The sequence below is a fragment of the Dromaius novaehollandiae genome, chromosome 7, assembly GCF_036370855.1.
Source record: "Dromaius novaehollandiae isolate bDroNov1 chromosome 7, bDroNov1.hap1, whole genome shotgun sequence".
Taxonomy (NCBI): Eukaryota; Metazoa; Chordata; class Aves; order Casuariiformes; family Dromaiidae; genus Dromaius; species Dromaius novaehollandiae.
The window spans coordinates 39,332,176-39,354,387 of record NC_088104.1 but is presented as its reverse complement, the minus strand read 5'-3'; the positions used below and the strand labels follow the sequence as shown (position 1 = coordinate 39,354,387).

Genomic DNA, 22,212 nt, shown 5'->3' with positions numbered 1-22,212 from the left:
GAGCAGATTGAGATGCAACTGGTGCTGTTGTATGCAAGTATTAGCTCAGTGTACACAACAGTAGTAATGTCATGTGCAAAATTAGATGTGGCTTTCTTAAAAGCATGTCCTGAATGTGAGCACAGTCTTAGCAGATGTGAGCTTATTGTTAACTTGTGCTGCCAGGAAAGCAAATACGGAAATGAGAACACTGACAGTATTAAAGTTCCAGGAGAAGAAAGGTAAATAACACAAAGCAATGTCATTTTTACATGACAGACTAACAAATCCGTAAACCTTCTAAGTAGCTGTAGGGTAAGATGCTTCTTCCAGTCAAAATACACCAGAATTTCTTTTGCTTGACACCAAACTGCATTGGATTACTTGTGTTGTTTGATTTGAGCTACCTGCTTTGGATAGTCGTTCAAATGACAACAGATCATTTAAGCAGAATCTTAAAGTTCAAATCCTGAACAGTCCTGTTTAAACATCTTTTCAGAGTGATTTTACTCAAAGTCTTCTCAGCATCCTGTTAGTTAACAGAAAGTCTTTGTTTCCCGTTTCTTAGCAAAAGAGTCGACCTCAATTTGTAACTCTAATCAGGTTAAAAAAAGACAAATGACTCTTTTATCTTGACTTGCGATAATAATTTAAAAAATCATCATTATTAACTACTGTTTTCACCAGGAAACGATCATTCTCGTGTTAAAATCTACTGCCAATTCTTACAAATTCTGAATGTATGCAGGTCAGCAGAACTCCTTCTGGATATGGATGGAGCATATTAACCTGTAGGATTACTATCGCTAATATTTTAATGATCACTTTTGTTGTAATAAGATTATTTTAGAATTCATTAAAGAATAGTTTTTAATTGCTCTGCAGCACAAATTTATTTAGCACTGGCTCTAAACCATTGTACTTGGTATCCCACTTACCTCAATGTAGTGGCATCGCACCCACTGTGATGCAATGAATTATGTTTTTTCAAAAGAACATAATTCATCAAATTGACAATGATTCAAATGGATGTTTGCCTCCATTTGTTATGCTTGTGATATGCTTGAAACATCTTCCAAATGATATTTACAATGCACTATATGTAAACAATGAAAAAATATTGTATGTTTAGCCAAATGATAATCAACAAACTTGAAGTCATACCATCTTTAATGCAAGTTCCATAGATCTGTTCCAGTGACGTTAATCCTGCTTGCAGTGAGGAAGAAGGAACAGTTCTCTTGCTGACGGGGATAAAGTGGCCAGTTATGCTGATCAGCGTGCTGTTTTTGTTCTGCTTCAGTAACTCAGAATAGTTTAGTAGATCTCCTGCTGGAGAGTGAAAATACTTGTTAAAAGAAAAGGAATTGGAGCTATAAATTTGCCTATTTATAGCTGTGTATTGCTTTAGCTGTGGCATTTTCCCTTAAAATGAGGGTTCAGAAAGAGTTATTGGGTAAACAGCACTAAAATTTTAGTTAGCATAGCAGTGCCTCAGTGTGCATTCATTGTCCTCCATCTGCCTTTTTGGCTGCAGAGCTTCCCCACTCGCACTTTGACCCAGAATTATGCACTGTCAGGACAATCTATTAATGCAAGAGCTGTTGCAGCAAGCATTTGTTGGAAATCCTGAAAATGATGGCACACTGGAGAAGGAATAATACAGGAGAAACAGGGAGCATCCTAGGCCAAGAAATCCTGTGTGCCATGTTGGGAGAAGTAGCATAGCTACTTGAGCACTTACTCATACCATTCAGAAACTCAAAGCATCAGTGGATACTCTCCTCAGGAGAAGGGGCTCTACAATATGGTTTCTTAACAGGTGAGAGGTTTGACCCATTCAAAGGGATATGTGGTTGTATCAAGGCACTGTAATCAATAAGCAATACCGCTGAGGAAAGGATCTCAGCTGATCGACCCTTTACTGTAATTTGCCAGTCTCTCTGGCCAGAACAAGTGGACCTGGTTCTGCCAGGGTAGCTGTGTGAAGCAGAGACCATTGTGGAAAATAGATCTGTGGAGTTTTAAATTTAGAAACAAATTATTTTAGGAAATGAGATTATGTTTTCTTTGATACATTATGGTCTCTTTGTGAACTACATGGATGAATCAAAGTAGCTGCTCTGGATGCTCCACTGTTGAAATGCTGCCATGTTTAATGTTCTTTACAAAAAGTGTAAGAAATATGATATATTTAAATTAATTGAACTGAAAACAAATTAAAAGGCATTCAAATGGAAGAAGTAATTTTTTGAACAATTTCATTATGGGGAAAGAAGATGTATAGTATTGTGCCAGCAAGACATTGTATGAATGCCAAAAAGCTAGTGCCTAAACTTCAGAATTGTATTTTGCTGTTGGTTGATGTCTTAATATATAGTTTAGAAAATACTGATGTTTGGTGCAGTATCCATATAGAGTGCTGTACGTTTTGCAAGACATGATGATTTGCTCCTGCTCTTTGCTCAAAGGATTGCTCGTGGCATCAGATTAAGAGTTAACTGCCAGCATTTTCTAGGAAAGAATATATATTTGGTTAATACTCGAGAGGATTCTGTTTCAGCTAATTGTAATTATGCTAATACATATAACAGAGTTTAAATTAGTCCAGGGTATTGATAAGGCTATTCTTTGAAAGCTAAAATAAATTAATCTCTGAAGTTAGTCTACCTAGATCTCTTGTTCTAGTCTGAAAGGAGAAGCTTCCAGTGCTTTTGTTAGCACTGTAAGAACTTGAATAAATAGTGTACAAATATTTAAGCTTTATTTTTAAGGTATTAATCTAAAGGCTTTTTGGTCAACGTATAGTAACAGTTTCAGCTTGAAAATCTTTCGTTCATGACACATTCTGCTTTAACCACTCTTTCTATGATCTACTGATACATTATTTTGTTAATGCTGAATGCTTAACTTTTTTCTTTCCTTTTTCCTTTCTTTTCATATCCTGAAGTTCCAACTAACCTTTCAATGCTTTTTTTCCTTACCTCTTTTATTTGCTCCATTTATGCATTAAGTGGTTGCTTAGATTTAAGGTAAGAAACCCCAGGGCTGGATTTCCATTCTTATTCTTCAGAGACCATTACACACGGGGAGATGGTTAGAATGAATGTTACTGATTGTATAAAACAACACCCCCTCTTCCTTCCTGTGTATCAGACCTTCTATTTGAATGATTTCACTGCAGATAGACATTTTGTCATATAAATTGATGCATTTATATAAGGAAGCTAACACAGTTAATTTTAAAAGCTTTGTGGGAAAATATTGACTGACTTAAGCATATATGCTAGATCATTTACAAGGGAGGAATGTTGCGCAGACCTTATACAGCAAAAAAGATACATTGAATAGCTAGCTGAATATAAGCCTCCCCCTGTGTAATATTCTCTTTATCCTATATACGGTGTGAATTATAGTTTGATTTGGATTAAGATTTCAGTGTAAGATTGCTCAGATAAAGGGCTCCAAAGGTATATAACAAATTCAAATGTGCACATAATTTTTTAAAGTTGCAGTATCCTTGAGTTTTTCAGTAACTGTCTAGCACTGAGAGGCACTCATACATGGACATTTTCTCAAACTTGATAGTCATTTGTGCAAAATATTTAATCACGCTTAAACAACAAGCTAAGTGATTTATTATATAGAATGTTAAATGAATAGTGCATCAAAGAAGTCAGGCCCAAGTCTGGCAAATTCTCAGGGATCTCAGAGAAGTTTAGATGTTAGTAGCATTAGTGGCTGCAGAAAAAAGAAAAAGCATCAAATCACTTAGACAAACACTTAAAGTAAGTTACATAATACTATATTGGAGTTCATAACATGTTCATTAACAGATGGAGTATAGCATGTGCTGAGTACTGTGATTGTCATGTTCCTGAAGTGCGACTGGTTTGGGGATTTTGGGAAGGGGGAATGAAAGTTCTAGTGACAGCAACAGTTTTAAAGAGAAAACTATCTTTTAGAATACAGAATATTAATATGCAGTATGACAATATTTATTACATAAAGTTCCAAGTTGACATGAAATCTTTTTCATGATTAAGTATTTTCCATGTTTGGAAAAAGCTAGAAGAAAATCCTGCAAATTCCTGATAAGATTGCCTGTTAAACTACTAGGGTATCTACTGCTGTAGATACCCTAATGATATCCCTGTGGAATTGGCCAGCTGGTATTTTTAATAAGGTATTTAAGTGTATGTAGTACATCTGATCACAATGGTAAATGTTTAATAAATGAAAGGAGATTTCTCACATGTCATTTTAAATTTATATTTACATGAACGTATAAGGTACAGTATTCACATAGAGATTTAAATTTTTTTTATTTTAGAATTGCAAAATATATCTCCTACCTGTCTCTTTCTGTCTATGCACACAAGATTGATAGTTTTAATGATGAATATGCCTTAGTCTTGGTGCAGTCCATGTTGGATAGTGGTTTTCTTAGTGATTTTAAAAAGCAATTGGAAAACTGTCAGTTTTCTTCGTTGATCTCCACTATTGCAGTTATGAACAAACAATGACAAACAATTGTGTAATTCAATATTTTGTATGAACTGCGACAATTTTGTATCCTCTGCCATGATGGTTTTCTGTCTTCAGAGAAAATTTTTTTTTCTATATATGGATTTGGACTGAAACTACTATTTTTTGTTATGACCCCAGTTAAAAATATTTCTCTGTTTTTACTGGAGAGAACCTGATCCCAACTTTGATTTGGGAAATCTAAACAGGTCAATCAACTTCTCATTGCCAAGTATGAGGTTTAAAAACACACACATGCACACAAACGCACATGTATAGAAGCACAGCAGCTGTCACTGGAGATGAGTTATTCACCTAATCTCACTGTAGTCACTGTGCGTCAGCCCGAAGGGAAAAAACTGAACGGCTACCAACCTTAGTTCCGTGTGGATAATTATTTTACTTCACTTAGGATACATTGCATATGAAGTATTTAGGCTACATTTATTATTCATATCTGCAAAGAAACCTCAGTCTTGGCTAACAGTTACAATGTTAAACTGACTGTAGCAGGGCTAACTGTTGTGGTTGTATCAGGGTGGTTTGAAGTTAAAACATGTTTCAGTTTTGAAGAAAACTCCCAACTCCAAGTCAGAGGAGTATCTGCAGCATTTCCTGTTAGCAAATCAACTGAAAATGACATTGTTTAAGCCTTTTTGTCATTACCAGACCTGGTTCTTCTGTTACTTTACATAGATGGATGTGGTAAAAACAAGTAAACTCTTACTTGTGGGCATTGGCCAACACAGGGATAAAATTTAGACATTTCATTTCCATATCAACATGTTAATCAGCTGATGAACATATGGTTTAATTAGACATGCGGAATAACTATTCGGGTGGCTGAACAGAGCCTGAAAAGGAATTTCCTTTGAGGTAGCAGATGATGGGCAAAAAATCTGTTCACCCTGTCTGTAGTGTTAACAAGATGAAGCAAAGCGTGGGAAGTTAGTTTTCACTCAGCCTTAGGTTGTTTTTGCTGGGATCAGGTATAAAATTGCTCAAGAAGCTTGCACAGCTGCTTGAAGTATCTGAATATAATCCATGGAGCATCACTGATGGGACATGCTTTTTCATATAGGTTATGGGCAAAAGCCAGTGCTTTTGACATCCTGAAGATTTTAGAAAATCTGATTTGACTGTAAAGCACCTTTTAAATATTTCTGGCCTGAGTCTGATTTTGGCTTTAGAAAATAGTTCCTCTTGAGATCTGATTGTGTGGAATATCTTGCATTCAGGCTTTTTGGGAAGAAATGCATTGTCCTGGTAAGTTAAACTGCCAATGCGATGTTCTGTTGAAGAGTAAAAATGTTTTGGGTTTAAGTCTTTATGCAGTTAACTGTCTTACCACTGGGTAAATACACGGTGCACTGGTGCAAATACTTGTAGCATATCTGACCAGCTCTGATATCTGACCAACTATGCATTTCTGCACCTGTTCAGGGAATTTTTTTGCACATTAAAACATTCCCAGGAATTGAATTGAATGAACTACAAGATTCCTCAGTTTTAACCACTTTCTTTTATTACAAATTCGTTACACAGTAAAGTGCTGAAGAAGATCCATCTGTTCAATTTACATAAAAATGTAAATAGGAAGGACGCTCAGTCATATGTAGGACCACAAAAAGATGATTTAATCACTGGGATCTATGAAAAACTAGAAGTAGCTAGAAGTAGAAATTGGACAGATAAGATTTAATTATACAAAAAAATGAAATTCTAAATGATTACTTGCTAAGGGATCTAGTTGGTCCTGTACGCTGCCTTAAAGTCATCAGGTAATGCCCTTCTAAAACTTACACTCTAGCTCAGTATAGAAGATGTTAGATGAAATACATACAGTGCCTTTTTTATACTGGAAGAGCCATAGTGGTCACTTCCAGCCTCATATTTCTCTATGGTTATCCTGTTGATGTTTCCGTGGAGCTGGGTCTCAAAGCACGCTGGAAATCTTTCCTCCATGATGTGTTATTTGTTAGGGATTTGCTAGTTTTAAGTCGTTTATGCAGTTTGTTTCCTCAGCAGAACTTCAAATCCCAGCTACAGTGCTGTCAGAGGTGCAGCTTTCGTCCTTAGACATTGTCTTCTGTAAGTTCTGCTAGGTGCTGCTTTGTGTATAAATAGCGTCTGTGAGGTGTCCGGTCAAAAAAATGCTTATCCTGGAGCGTCTGTTTCTTCTCCCTACAATTAGCTGGGGATTCCTCCATGTAATTTCAGTCGCCAATATTTTCTACTTTTTTGTCTCAACCTTTAAGAGTTGGAAAAATCCCTCCAAGCATTTTGTGTAGATCCTATGTTCTGCTGTCTGCTCACAGGGTTGTCTTCCCCCTTTTACGACACCGTCAGCTTGTCTTTTTTTGAGCTTTGTGCCCAGGTCCTTACTGCCTCTCTCAATTTTTTTGGCACAGTCTTTAGCTGTTTTTTGTCAGCTGTGACCACAAACAGAGAAACTCCTTCGTGTTTTTGGTTGCAGGCTCTGTCTTGCCACAGAGTTTCCTAAAAGGATTTGCAGGCTCTAAACTACAAGCCAACCACAGATTTGTAGAGTCCTGCAGGCAGCAGTGAAACAAACCCCAGCAGACAGATGCCTTCCTTTACTGTCCCCCTCTCGGACTGAACCAGCTGCATCTTTGGAGATGCTTCCCATGTTAGGAGTTGGATACTTCTAGCTGTGTGGAGCTGGGAGAAATGTCATCATGACACACTGCAACTCCTAGCAAATTCTGGCTTACTCTAGAAAACACATTTTTGAAAATTGACAGCAAATGCAAATACGACCTTGAGTTCTAGGGGTTGCTTCTGAATTTAGAAGTTTGTAAGAGGGATGTCCTTGGATGAGGATTTGTGTATGGAAGCTATCTTCATGGAAGAAGAACAATGTGTGCAAAATGGAAAAAGGAATAGATTAAGTTTTGCAAAGGTAGGGAGCGTTAATAGGTTTCTTTTTTTTCTAGTAGAAGTCATCATAGAGGGGGACAAATAGAAATCATATGTTTGTATCTCAACTGAAGTTGTAAGTAGTGTAGCTTTCAATTTTATTCTCGTTTTGTCTCAAGACAGTCTGTAACTTTAAGTGCCTTGCGTGATATTTTTCCAGCAGATCTGTCCATGTTGATCAGAACTGTTGGAAGAACTTTATGTTCCCCATTTCTTTTCTGTGATTATTTGGCCATAAGTCAAAGGGGAATTTATTTGGACAGAGTTGTTTAACTTGCAGTAGTTTATCTTAAAGCCATCATTCTCGTCAAATTTAGAGAGAGTCCTGTAAGCTTTGATTACTTGCTCTTTCAGTATTTCAGTTTCCAAGTTGAAAAGTCATTTCAAAGGGCCTGAAATTAAGCTTATTGTTAGTACATTTCCCCATCTTTCACTTTAGTTTTTCTTAAGAACTACTACTTTGTGGCTGAAACTTCTTGGCCAACAGAGGATCATTTTTTCCTTTGTCCGCATTTTTCTAAAAATTTCTTCCCTTCCTTTGTCAACAGGAATATGTTCCTGTAATGCTAGTACACAAATAATACTGTTCTTTAAGGCAGGATTAAATACATGGGATGTTATATTTGCTATAAAATGATAGCTAATGGCTACATCATCTGGTAAGAAACAATTATGTAGCTAGTTAAAACGCCTAGATGGGATATTCAGGGGCACACAGACTGGTCTAAATTTGCTGTCATCTAAAGACGTCTGAACGCCCTGCCCACTAGGCTTAATGGGCTGATGGAAATGCATGTGTGTAGGAAGTGATGTAGCGGCAAGTGTTTAATTAAGGTGTGGGGGGTTTGTTTGTTTTTTTTTCTTTGGACAACTCAAATAGGTAGGTGGGTGATACAGATGTCTTTAATGAAAGAGAAAATAGAGGGGGTGCTGCAACTTTAAAAAAATTTTTTTCAACTTTTGGGCTATTTCTTAATGTTCCGTGTATAGAATAAAATGTACTTTCATTTTACACTTTCCCTCTTCCCTTCAGTAGTTGTAGTTCAGTGCTTACCTAGTCCCTTACTTGAATTAACTTTAGATTTCTTGTCGCTTAGAGTTGGCTTAAAGGACTTTATAATGCTTTTCAAAAGATTCATTTTCTTAAATTGCCATTCTGAAATACTTTTGCAAAATGAAATCCAAACATTTGTTTTTAAACTGACAAAAAAATAAAAACTTGCAAAGCTTGATTTTTTTCTTCCCAGGAAATTAAAAATGTGATAGTGCTGTTGTTCTTGCATTACAGCAAGGGAATCAAGTTTCAATGTGTTACTATACTGAATATATTACCCTTTACACTGTTCTCATTATTTATAAATTAGCAAAAATAAACATTGCTTGGGTTTTACATTCAAACTATAAAGGAGTAATTTGCCTTTAATGATGTTTGCAAATATTCTTAATGTCTTGTTCACTGTGCCTTTTTTTATATGTGAGGGAGGGGCAGTAGGCAAGATTTTTGTTTTGGAAATAAGAAACACTGTGAAATAGAGTATGACATGAACAACAGAAAGAGGGATGTGAGCATACTGGTTTTGGTTTTTTGGACATCTCTGTGTCTAAGTGATAGTTTGGGCATTCATAAATCAAAAGCTGTTTAACAGAGACTTGTAAGAAGACCATGTACTAATTCCTGTAATGGTGCATGCATTGGCTGGCAGTATGCATGTAAACAAAATGCCTACCTCTGTAATAATGGCCTATGATTGCTAGATTGATAAATCAATCAGGAATGCAGATGACTCTCTAAAAATATATATATTTATTTATTTAGAAATTATGTCAATTCCCTTATATAAAAATTCATTAGTATTGTAACCTAAAAAAAGAGGGGGGGCCCACAATCATATCACATCACTGTTCATAATTTTTCTCACCATCCATTTACTTTTGAAAGTTCTTAGATATTAAATTGCTGCAAATTTGGTGGGGAAAAAACTATGTCTCTATATTTTTCTCTATACAGTATAGCTTTCTCTATATACTTATGTTTATGTAAAATATATATATATAATCTAGAAAAAAAAGCCAACATGTTAAATAGTCTCGATACAGTACTGTGAAAACATTAAAGCATTAATAGATCATACCTGGAGGCTATTTTGGCTTCTTCTTATTTATATTGCTTACAATAAATTGTAGCCTATTAGATAAACTCTACTATTTTTAAAGAGTACTCAAAAGCAGTTTTGCAATTTTACTGTTTAGTAGTGCAACCAGAAAAAAACTGCCTTTATCTTAAAATGTGACTGTCTTGTGAAATGGGAGGTTTAGTGGAGTTAGATACAGTATCTGTATTTTCAGTGATCTAATGTCTGTGTGACAGCCTAAAGGCAAATTCACTCTCTCTATATATACACACAATTTTGGAAAAGCCCTGTATAATAAAGAGTCCTTTGAGCACAACTCTTGACTTCTAGCAGAGTGAAAATTGCATATAGTATGCATGGCCTCTCAATTCTTTTTGTTTAAACCTTCCCCTACTTAGAGCTAATTGCTAAAGGAATCTCGGTGTCTCTGCCCCCAGAAGCTGAGCTTAGTGAAGGCCGTTTTTCTCCCCGTTCTTTCCTACAGGTCAGCACGCAGAATATGAAGATGGGTGGGCTGCCTCGTACGACACCACCCACCCAGAAGCCACCAAGTCCACCAATGTCAGGAAAAGGAACTATTGGGTGAGTACAGTTACTGGACATGCAAAGGGGCTTTGGTGAGCAGGAAAAAAAAAAAAGGAAAGATTCTTTCTTCGTGTGTATGATTTTGTTTTGTTTTTCTAACTGTTCACAAATGGTCTGATCTGGAGGGCAAGAGATGTTACATCAGCATCCTTTACACCAATCATGTCTTTATAAATAAAGTGTTTCTGACAGAAGATGGAGCATCAGAGCATCATCAGCCATTTCTGACAGGAACGTTCTTTTTTTAATCATTGCAGGACACTTACAACTACACGTTTGGAGTATAGGGTCGTTAACTGTGTAACTTTGACAGGTGGTGCTAAACAACCAGGAAAGTTAATATCTGAATTGATATGTGGTACTGTTGATTAATTATTTTTGCTGTGTGTGATAAAAGTACTTTCCCACAAAGTCTATAAACTTGACTTTGACCCAACTTCTGGATAATAGAATCCTTAGGAAATGTGTTGTAAATGGGAAGAATGCTGTTTGTTAGTATGTGATTATGTATGTGCATCCAGACCTTGTCTTTTTAGTTTTAAAACAAGATATAAGTGTTCCTATATGCTGTTCTGATCTAGTGAAGATAAGATGATATGTTATACACCAACTAAATCTTTGGATGAATGAGTTGTACAGCACAAAGTCTCTGAATGGGAAAAGCAGGTGGAGACTGAAGTACAGGAAGAACATCCTTAATTTTTTTGACATCCTCTGAAAGAGATATTGCGAACTTTATAGAAAAACATTTTTTCAGCTCCTGATACTGGTTTGTAGGTAGCCAACTTTTAAAGAATGAGAAATCTTTGGTTGCATGTATATTGTCTGAATTTTTTTCTGAAATATGCTTTTCCTTGTGTAGGCGTCACTCTCCCTATCGCACGTTGGAGCCAGTGCGTCCTCCGGTGGTACCAAATGACTACGTGCCTAGCCCAACACGCAATATGGCTCCCTCACAACAGAGCCCTGTTAGAACGGCATCTGTCAATCAGAGGAATCGCACATACAGGTATTCAATGTAGTCCTGCATGAAGTGTGGTTAGTGTCATACAACCATAGGGACCCAAAGTGCTATGATAAAGTCCATCTGAACCTCTTTGAAGAGGCTTGCTAATTCACGATATGGACTGGGAATGTCGTCTGGCATGGTGAGAATGCATTGTAATTAAACCAGAATAGTGGATCATAATGTTAACATTGTTCACTTAAACCCACAATCACCTTTATTTTAGTACTATCACTTAGTTATAGCAGTTAACATGTTACTAAAATTGTGACGTCTTTCAACTAGGTAGTTTGTGATATTATTCTATGAAATGTTTACAAAATTGGGAAAAGACTGTTGAATTATGTTTGTTGAATGACTGCATGGTATGCTTGTAGTTCACAGTTTCGTTTAAAACCTCTTTGACGTCTTTACGTTGAGTCGTTCAAAAAGAGCATTGCATTTTGAAGTTACTAATAACTTCAAATACAGAATAGAGCCAAGCTGTATCACTGTAGTATCTTGAAAGGGTAGCCTTTTCTTCAGGGAAAGAGAGGGGTTTCATGCTGTTGCATGTCTGAAACTTCCCTTGAAATCTTTACTTTTTAAACATCATGAATATTGAGACTGGCTAAATAAATGGACTTAAAAGAAAAACTGATTTTCACTTTACTATCTTACAATTCCAGAGTTCAGTAGTCTTATGTGAAAGGTTATGAAAGCATTTTACAAGTTACAGAAAAAAGGTCTGTGTTTGCTCAGCATGGGTTTAACAATATTGGAATGATGTGCTTTGGAAGCAGGTTCCTGAAGTGTTTCATACTTGGGCAAGTTCAGTAGGTGAAAAATCTATTGTGCTGTAACCCAAATGAAGAGGAATTTTGGAAAAAACTAAGCTTTTGGTTTATATTGTCCCTCTTTCTCTTCAATTATTCCCTGCTACTGCTATGAATTAGTGAGGTTCTATGTTGGGAGCTTGTGTTCTGCATGCAGAACAGCATATTCATGTCGTGGGTTATTCTGGTTTCTTTAGCAGCAGCGGGAGCAGTGGAGGAAGCCACCCAAGTAGTCGGAGCAGCAGTCGAGAGAACAGTGGAAGTGGAAGTGTGGGTGTTCCTATTGCTGTTCCCACACCGTCTCCTCCCAGTGTCTATCCAGGTAAATGGAGACTTGCTGTTCCTCTGTCTGCCTAAGCATTAACTTCTGTGTTTGCACGTCTCCTAAACACAGTGGTGAGTAAACCCCAAAGAGCAGTCTCAAAGTTCATCTTCCAGAAGCATGCAAGCCTTGAGATTTACTTGCTATTGATAGTATGAGTTTGAACTAGCATCTTTCGTGGGAGTGTCTGGTGTGCTCTAGTATTTCTAATATATGTTAATTGATTTATCAGAATTTTTTGCCTGGTTGCCTACATGAGACTAAGTAAGACACAGTACCTGTTTCAGCGCGGGGGGAAAGCTTCTCCCTTGTTCTTTTAGCAAAGATGGTCTTTCATTGGCTGTCTATGCGGATAGCTGAAAGCTTGCTTATAGACAGTTAGACTAAAAGAGAGGCAGGCACAGAGTATATCTTTAGTACATTAATGCAAGCCTAGTTGGATATTATGAAAAGGCATTTGTTCAAATGTAACCACCTCAGGCTTTACAGAAATAGGAAGTGATATTAGTACTCCTTTTTCCTTTGCTCAGGCAGTCAGCCCTTTCAGTGAAGAAGAGGGTATTGTTGGCAGGCACTGTGATCTGAAATACATGATGCTTCTGAACGGAGAACTGGCACTGGAAATTTTTGGCTTTCCTCTTCTGTACGCTTTCTAATTTTGCACAAAAGCTAAAGGCTGCTGTGCTACATATCAGAGCATGAATAACATGGAGTAAAGACATCTTTCAGAACTAATGGCTTTTGGTGAAAAGCTCTGAGTTACTACCTGCATACCTGGAAATAAGCAGCAGATTTGCTTGACCCTCATTTACTATCTACATAGGAATGGGCGTTTCTTTAATAGCTTCATTTTTCTCTCCCCTCCTTGCATACTCTAAAATATTATGCATCTAATAAGTAGCTAACACTGAATAGTCAAAGGCTTTCTCTAATCCTGGCTAACATGATCTCCTTATTAACTCCACCTCTTCCTCCTCTCTTCACTTAGCCCCTGCTGGCTCGGCTGGCACCTCTCCCCTTCCTGCTACCTCTGCTCCTGCCCCTGCCCCTCCTGCTCCTGCCCCTTCCTCCGCTGCCCCAGATGCTGCTGCTGCTGCTGCTGCAGGAGCCCAGCCCCTTGCTGATGGCTTCACCTCTCCAACTCCCCCTGCTGTTTCTTCCACACCCTCTACAGGTGAGTGTCTGCTCCAGGCTGTGGGCAGATGAACCGAGATGTGATCACAGTGCAAGGCTTTTCAGAGTTCCTTCAGAAGCAGTGATCTTTTTAAGTATAGCTAGAAAATATCTGTTAATATCCACTTATAAGCTATTGCTTATAGCAGACAATTCAAGATATGCTGGTTTCATAAAAAACAATCATTTTATCTGTTGCAGTTTGGATCCTGAGAGTCTCATAGAAAAATTATGTTTGGGGGAAAAAGGCAGTGGTGGTTCTGGGTCTCATTATTCTCTTCCAGTAATGGACTTAAAAAGGGGCATCTAGCAAAGTGTAATATATATAACTTGCCTCTCTGATGCTTTCAAATGGTAAGTCTCCTTTCAACAAACTGTTAAAAAGGGCAGGTTTTATGTGTTCAGTGTCAAGGGAATACAAGTATTTCTTTTGCAGAATAGTACTAAACTATTTTGTTTAATAGGTGGTATTTATAGTGTATATTAACAACTTGCTTTATTAATGCTTATGAAATCACCCTATGTTTTTCATTTCGTCATTTGCTAATGTTGCAGCATTGGTACTTACTAACTGTAACAGTTCTGTATTAGCTTTTGATTAGATGTTACATTGCATTGTAAAGATCTGCTTTAGACAGTCAAATTCATGTATAGATATGTGCTTCTTTCCTTTTGATGATAGTGGAGTCTTATTCCAGGGTCGTGAATTGGTTTGTGTGTTTAATAATGTTGATGTTTCATAGTAAGAATTTCATCAGGTGCCAGAAGCATTCCTGAAGCAGTATTTATTTTAAGGTGCACTGACACACATAAAATTAGAAAATACTTGTACTAGAATCTATGACTATGACTAGAAGCTTCTGAACTGTGATGAATTTGGATTCCAGGAAGTCATCCTGATGTCTAAGCTTCTTTGGTCTTTAGAAGATGAGGTGTGTCAGATGGGACCTCAAACAGTTTTCAATTTTTGATGCACTATGAGTATCCTGGTTCTTGAGCCATATTGCTTCTGCATTTTTGACAAATCAAAATCAAGCAGAACAAACATTGTAATGGCTATAAATTCATATTTACAATTTGGTAAGAGAAATTTCAAGTTATTTGCTATTTTTAGGATCTTGTGTTTTCTTGTTTTATTAGTGAAGTGCTTGCATGGCTTCTCTGAAATAAAACACATGAAGAGACTAATTGGTTTACCTTTTATGGGGTTGCAGTTTTTGTTTCTTACGGATCTCTTACCATTTTCCTTCTCTCCTCCCTTCTCTCCAATTACCACCAATTTCTGCAGCACTTTAAATTATCAGGGAGACACACTGGAAAGGCTCTGGAGGAAAAATGTGAAAAAGCATGTGTACTAGGCGGGTTGTTTGGTAACTGTTTTCATTCCTCATCTGCAGAAGATGCATCATTTGAAACTTGTATACATGTACAAAGCAGGAGGTGTGTGACACTCTAGTTCATGCATTTGCTGTTAGAAGCAAGTAACACAGCAAGCTACTTGCATTTTCTTTACGGACCTAGTATGAAGTTTTGCAAAGCAGTCAAAACATAGTGGAGAATCTCCTACCACAGTGTATGAGAAGAGAACAATGCAAATATTTAAAAAATAACTGATTCATGTGTTATGTTTCCCTATTTACTTCCCTGCATGTATCCTTCCTCAACCACAATAACCACCCCTTCCCCCCTCATTTTTCACAAACCATGAAATTTTGCTGTAGTCCGTGTAATGGAGGCAGAATTGTTAGGGAGGGGAATAATCCATGTTGATGTATGAAATCCAGTTTACTGAATACTGCTAGATACAGTATATGAGCTGCAGAACTTTATGTGAGCACAGATGATAGCTTCATGTCTTGTTTCATGATTAGTGTTGGGTTCTGATGAGTGAGATGCAAAGTTATTTGCTAGCTTTTTGTTAACGTGTGCTGTGAAAAAGATGTATTGCTGAGTTAGATTCAGAATCAATTACTTTGGGAGTTGTTTCAACTGATAGCTCTATGAAAGAGGATCTCTGAGCGTGATTTCATTTATTCTATCCTTCAGGCAGTTTCTAACATTCTCTTTTCCCCAGATGATCCTCTGCATGTTTCTTGGACAGCGCTGAGATAGTTAGTATTGTTGTGTCATTCCATTGTAGAAGGTAACATCTTTGAGTCGTAGAGATGACATACAGTTCGTTTGTGCATGCTTTGGTTGCTTAATTGCTGGACTATGAAGTGTTTCATTTTTTACAGGTTTGTAAATCTTCAGAAGTTATTATAATGCATTATATAAAATGAATTAACTAGAAATGATTTTCCGTCATTTTTGAACTTTGTAGCTTACATGCCTTTGCATTTTCTTACTGATTTTTGTTAGCAATACTGAGCATAGGCAGTTGGGAGAGTTATTTTTTGTGTTGCTATTGAGACATTCAGTGTTCTGCCAGTCTGGCAGCTGAACTGGCTGAATGCTCCCTAGGATGCAGACTTTTTCTTTAAAAAAAAAAAAAAAAAAAGAGAAAAAAAGAAAAAAAACCCCCACCTTTCCAAGCCTTTGAATTGTGAATGCAGATATAAAAAATGCCAGGCTTCATTCTTCTCTCTGCTAAGACATCTGTCTCTCTAACCTAGGCCACCCAGTTCAGTTCTACAGCATGAACAGGCCTGCATCTCGACACACGCCCCCGACAATAGGGGGTTCTTTGCCATATCGGCGTCCTCCTTCAATCACATCACAGACGAGCCTTCAGAACCAGATGAATGGAGGGCCTTTTTATAACCAGAACCCAGGTAAGGAAGTGGCTCTGCTGTGTTGAGTTCAGCACAGTGGTGAATTGACTGGGCTTCAGATCTCTGAAATCTTCTGTTCTGTCTCCGTAGTAGATGTTACAGGTAGTGTCAGGTAAGTTGCAGTATGTTCCTGGTAGCTGTGCCGAAGCTATGGTCCGCGTATAGAGCGTTCAGCTTCCACTATAGCAAGCAGCCTAGAACAATGCAAGATTTGTTGCCAGATAAATTACTCTTGATGTCACAGATTTGTGCAATCCCCATTAGACTAGCTTTAGTCCTTTACTACACCATGCCCCATATATCTGTCTTGGTGTGGGCCGAGTACATGATTTTGTAGTAGAGCACTATTCTTTGTTAATCAGTCTGTATGCTTGTATGATTTTTCCTTCTGATTAATGGACAGCCCAAGAAGGTGCCCTTGTTCTATAAGGGTAAGTCATTAGTTGTCTGAGAGACATCAGTGGTGTTGGATAGTATGGGATGCAGGGAAGCTGGGTCATCTGTTAAGTTTCATATGTGATGTTATTTTAATGGATGACCTGTCAGGAGTGGTGTGTCCTGTATGTCAGAGAAAAATGCAGCGGCTGTTCATCTGAGGAGTCTTTTTCCCTGTGCTTCTGGTGAGAGGTGAAGGTATTCGTACCAGAGCAGGGGAGGCTTTTTTGACAAAGATGCAGAAAGATGCAAAGGGCGTACTAAAGGCTCCTCGTTAGAAATACCCTATTACAAGCAAGACTGAATGCTGACTTGCAAGCACTGCAGTGCTATTGTGCTGTTTCTAAATTGTGCACTGAACCTGGAATCAGGTCAGATGCTGCAACCCGCTTTTAAGGGATTGGATTAGGTTCAAGTATTACTACGTGTGAACTAGCCTGCAAAGAGATGTGTGTCCTTAACTTAAGTAGGGAATGGATGGTCCTGCTGAGGGCATGGGAAAGGAGAAAGATGTATGACTAAACTGCAGCCTAGTTGCCTGAAATACACAGTATTTGTCAAGCACATTATGTGCATACTGAAGGTTAGAAGGGTTGGACAAGAAGGAAATGGACATAGCTATAAAGGAACCCTTCAGGATTACCTTTGCAGTAAAGAGGATTTTTAGTATATCCAGAATTTTTGACATCTGCTGTGCATTTCTGCTTGAGGAAAGGGATAACTCTCTGGAAGTAAGGGTTGCATTGTCAAAATGTAATCATAGAGGATGCCAAATAGACTCTAAATAAATTATGTAACCACAATTCAGTCTGTGTACCCAGAAAGAAAGTAATGATTACAGTGATTAATCACTTGAACTGTAAATCACAAAGAAAATACTTCAGTGATAGTACCATACTTGATACAACATAAATAAGCAGCTGTAGTAAGAGATTTTCTTTTTAAGGTTGATGTACTTAGCAGAATACAGAATTTATTAGCTTTGTAGTTAGACTAAAAGAGGGTTTTTGGCCTGTGCCTCAGAGGAGGAGGATGCGCAGGCAAGCACAATTGTTGAAGACCCTGTGAACAGAGGGTCTGTTGTGTCTGTATGGAGCAGGAGGGAGCAGTGGCAGGGCAGGGGCCATGGTTGCTTCTCAGCATTCCTGAAGGGAGGGAGAAAACACAAACTTAGGGCTTGTAGGTGTGAAAAGTTTGTTCTCCTTTCTCTTTGCATTTTGTTTGGCAATAAAGCAATAATGTTTTTCCACTTGCGTTTTTCTTTAGTATGTTGGGATAGTCATTCTGGTTTATTGAGTTTGTAGGACAATGAAAGATACCTGTCTTACTCTGTTCTTTGATTAACACTTCTAAGGCAATATAATTTCTCTGCTTCATGTTGAGACATTTTTTAACAATTGAAAAGAAAATTTTAAGTGCAGATTCTATCTGATCTTAGCATATGTCTGTCCCAAAGCTGCTGTTGCCAGCCATGTCACCTAACAAGAGGGGTAAACTTAGCTACCTTAGATACCAGCAGCAATATAGGTGCCAGCAGCATGGAGCTCATACAGGCTAAAAAAACTGAGAGAAACTTGGTGAGCACGGGGACAGTGGTCTGCACTGCACGCACTTTATACGGCTGGGTTCTTACCAGCCCAAAGCGAGCCAATGTTAGGTGCTCTTGTGCATTTCTGAGTTAATTTAAAGCAATCGTGTAGGTAAACCTGTAATCCACCTCTGGTGTATGTGGAAGGAGGCTGGATGGGAGGGCTTCAGATGATGTTTTTCCTGTCTTTTGAGAGTACAGTACAGTTCTTCTGATACATTGTATAAATGCAGTCATTATTAATAAAACATTTTTTGTATCAGCTCCTAAAGGCCAAAATTTGCTTAGAGTCATTATGTATCATAGAGAGGCAAATGGTATGCTAGTCCCCGCGCTGCATGTAGACCAAAGCACAGAACCCAACAAATGGATGAGATAAACAAGGAGTGATGTCAGCTGGTGTTAGCATCACCATTTTGATTAGACTGTGCAACCCAAGCTAAGCAAAAGGATTTTCCATAGTTGCCTAGAGTGCCTGTCGAGAGTAATTTATTTTTCTACCTGGAAAACCTAGTTATCTCCTTCAATGAGTTACATATAGTGCATGAACAAAGCACAGTGAAGAGACCTAGGAAACTAAAGCTAGTCTCATACGATAGGTACAAGTCTTATGAATTCATATGATTTTGAATAGAGAAAACATTTTGAAATGGAGCATCTTTTATAACATATATAATTAAAAAGGCTGAGATTTCATAGTTGCACAGGAATGCCGAATTCCTGAATATTAGTGCATTTCCATAGGGCTTGAAATTCAAATTCCCTTTTCCTGCTTCGAAAAATCCAACATGAAACCTTTTCCCAACTACTATGGTTACTCTTGAAGGAACAAATACTCTCTGGGGTCACTTCATTCAAGTCAAGGAAGATGTAATTAGAAAAGCATTTCGATTTTCTCAAGAAATAGCAATTAAATGGTGAGAAAATGGAGCTTGCTTTGTATGGAGTTGCAAGTAGCTTTTCGCAACAAAAAAGATGGTGGTTCCTTTATGCTTTCTTTTTGTTTGCGGTGCATGGTAGCGTTAGGAGTGTGAAAGAGAGTGGCAGAAGAAATTCAAAGAGCTTCTCAAAATAGTTACAGAAATGAAACAAATGAGAGGAAATTTTGAGACGTGAATTTTAAATGCCTTGGAGTTCTCTTCACTTTCTATGGTGATGTGAATTAATTCTGAAAAATACTAAATTGTTACACGGTAGTTTTCTTACCAAGTCTGGAATTAGCTGAAATTTAATTAGATCTGTGCTGCAAGCTAAACAAATATACTGGTACATGTAAGTGTAGACTTTTTTCCCTCTTTTCTTGGACCTGATTAAATGTTTTGTATGCCACCACTAATGAGAAAGTTATTTAATTGTGCTTGTCCTGAGGTGTGTTTTCTGAAAAATAATCTTGTAACTTGCTTCAAAAAAGCAATTTTACTGCATTACCCTTGCAAATGATAATGAAACCTTATATAGTAAAATCTTCTCACAACTTTCATTCCTGGCTCAGAACAGAGTTTAGTGTTATAACATTTTTAAACTGGATCATGTTATATTCTTTAAATGTGAATTCACATGCGTTGTACAAAGACGACTCTTCTGGTGCCAGTAGAACAGCTCTGTAGACTTCAAGGTTGTGGTCTGCAAATCAGGTGGAAAGGAAACGAGCCAGCACATCTGGGATAGCTTCTGCTGTTCAGCAGCAGCAGGCTGTGTTTTGTTCTACGGACCAGGCCCCTGGTCGGACGCTCTGTTGTTGTCCACGTATGCTCAGTTTCTCTAAGGCCTCTTTCTCTGTTTCACCTGAAATAACCGACTCATTTGATTTTTGGCTTGTGTTTTGGAGAAAATTAGTTATATCCATTTTTAGTACTAAGGATTTATGAATGCTGTTACAGAAAAGATGCGTCCTCTCTTACCTCCAGAAATGTTTTGTTGATCTAAAAGGTGGGGGATTATGGTGAGAATCCTCTTGATATATTTGTTTGGTCTGTTCATAAAGTCCTGTATTGCTGCAGTAATAAAATTGAACTTAAGGGAGTCTCATGATTAGATCAGACAGCACTTCAGTATGGGTTCTTGATCTTATGAAAAAGAGTTGGGTTGGTAATTTTAAAAACAGAGAAATCTTGAAGTAAGGATTAGGAATATGCCTAGACCACCTGAGCTGTTTTTCTTTGGATGTCATCCTTTTTATCTCAGCTTCTTGGCAGACTGCTACATTGTCTGAGTGGTGATGATGTCTGCTGTCCTGTTTGTTGCTTCGTTGTGTTTCTAACTGAATGCTTCTTTCTTTTTAATTTCTGTGGCAGCATCCCTTGCTCCTCCTCCCCCCTCCATCCTACAGGTAACTCCACAGTTACCATTAATGGGATTTGTGGCCAGAGTTCAAGAAAACAGTAAGTTTGCTGCTTCCTTGTGCTATGTATTTATTACTGGATGTGGCTTTTGTTTTGCGTGGACAAAAGATTTGCCTGTATATAGCCAGAGTTCTGCCTTCTTTACTGCCTCTGCGAGTTTGTGTGAAATTGCTAAGCGGGGGGAAAAGGAAAGAATTTTATTGGAAGAACCTGATCCTTCCTTCTCTGCCTTTTGTTGTCTCGAGTGTGTTTCCACAAGTCCTACCTGTCGATCCCAGTGCCACTAGCTGGGATTGGGAGTATTACTTCAACTTGCTGCCATGGTTCTAGAGACATTTTCGTGGTTACATTGCTACTCCTTTTCAGTTTCAGATACTCCTCCTCCGCCACCGCCTGTGGATGAGCCAGTGTTTGATGAATCCCCACCTCCACCCCCACCTCCAGAGGATTATGAGGAGGAGGAAGCAGCTGTGGTGGAGTACAGCGATCCCTATGCTGAAGAGGACCCTCCTTGGGCACCAAGGACCTACTTAGAAAAGGGTAGGTTTAAGGCTAGTAGAGATGCCAGGGTCGCTTTTGTAACAACGTTTTGTGTATGGTCCTACCACCCAGCTTGGGATGTGAGGTCTGCATAGATTCCTCCTTTGGCCTGTATTTGGTGGTGTGGCGGAGGTACTCCTCCAAACAGCAACTTAAAGAACCAAAGTTAAGCTGCTCTGCTGAGTCTGTCTCTCTCACCCCTTCCTCTATAAAGGGAGGAGATAATGATTAGCTGGCTAATTACAGATTTTTTAAATCCTCTGTAATCTCCTTAAGACTCACCTCTCGGTAGTCTGCTTGATCCTGATTATCAAACTCATAAGAAGGTAGAAATGAATGAATCAGTGCTGCTATCCCATTTGAAATTTGAACACATGGGTGCATCTGGAGAAGTGTGGGTTTGGGGCCCTGGAGGCTGTGACGCTGTATCAGCATGGAGCTGTGCTGAGCTAAAAAGCCATGGGTTGCTGTAGGATTGATTAACTCAGGCATTGCCATGTGGCTGCATCTACATGTCTTCCAGTGCTGGAGAAGGTGTGGAGATATATTGGAATAAAGCTACAGGTAAAATAACCGAGTAGGTAAATGGCTCGGCAGCACTCCGATATGAAAACGTCTACTGCCTGGCATCCTCCTGCGAAACAGGATGTTGTTCCTCTAAATAAGTAAAGGGTGATATAAAATGTAGTGCTGCAAAGCAGCCAGGCATCCCAGCTAGGTGACCGCTAGACACATTCAGTCTGCACCGGGGCGGGGGGGGAAATTCAGGAATGCTACAAAGATAAACCCACTGTAGGAGCTCAGGGAAAAAGAAAGATGCTCCAGCCCAAAGAAAATACCACTATTCCTGGGGAGATGGAGGGAAAACCTATTTTCTTTTCCTACCTAGCTTGTATAACTGTTTAGTGCAAGGAGTATTCAGGCTTTGCTGACAAGCTGGGACCATTTGTCAGACAAAATGGCTGACTTGCAGGGTATTTACATGACTTGCTTTATCTATTGACCTTTCCACAGCCCTGATTGACAGCAAATGTCACTGTTATTCTGTTGATGC

The 22,212-nt window shown here is 38.3% G+C and overlaps 1 protein-coding gene across 10 annotated transcripts in view; it reads left to right on the top strand.

The window, feature by feature from the left end:
- Positions 1-22,212, top strand: part of ABI2 (abl interactor 2) — a 73,383-nt gene that overhangs the window by 39,113 nt on the left and 12,058 nt on the right. For 2 of the 10 annotated variants that reach the window (XM_064515279.1, XM_064515274.1), the window contains 6 exons: positions 10,063-10,160; positions 11,026-11,172; positions 12,182-12,306; positions 16,095-16,253; positions 20,571-20,657; positions 20,985-21,158. In XM_064515279.1, coding sequence (XP_064371349.1) covers positions 10,063-10,160; positions 11,026-11,172; positions 12,182-12,306; positions 16,095-16,253; positions 20,571-20,657; positions 20,985-21,158 — 790 coding nt within the window. Of the gene's footprint in view, positions 1-2,993; positions 3,012-10,062; positions 10,161-11,025; positions 11,173-12,181; positions 12,307-16,094; positions 16,254-20,570; positions 20,658-20,984; positions 21,159-22,212 lie in introns of all 10 variants that reach the window. The other 8 variants (XM_064515281.1, XM_064515278.1, XM_064515280.1 and 5 more) reach the window with 6 other exon arrangements.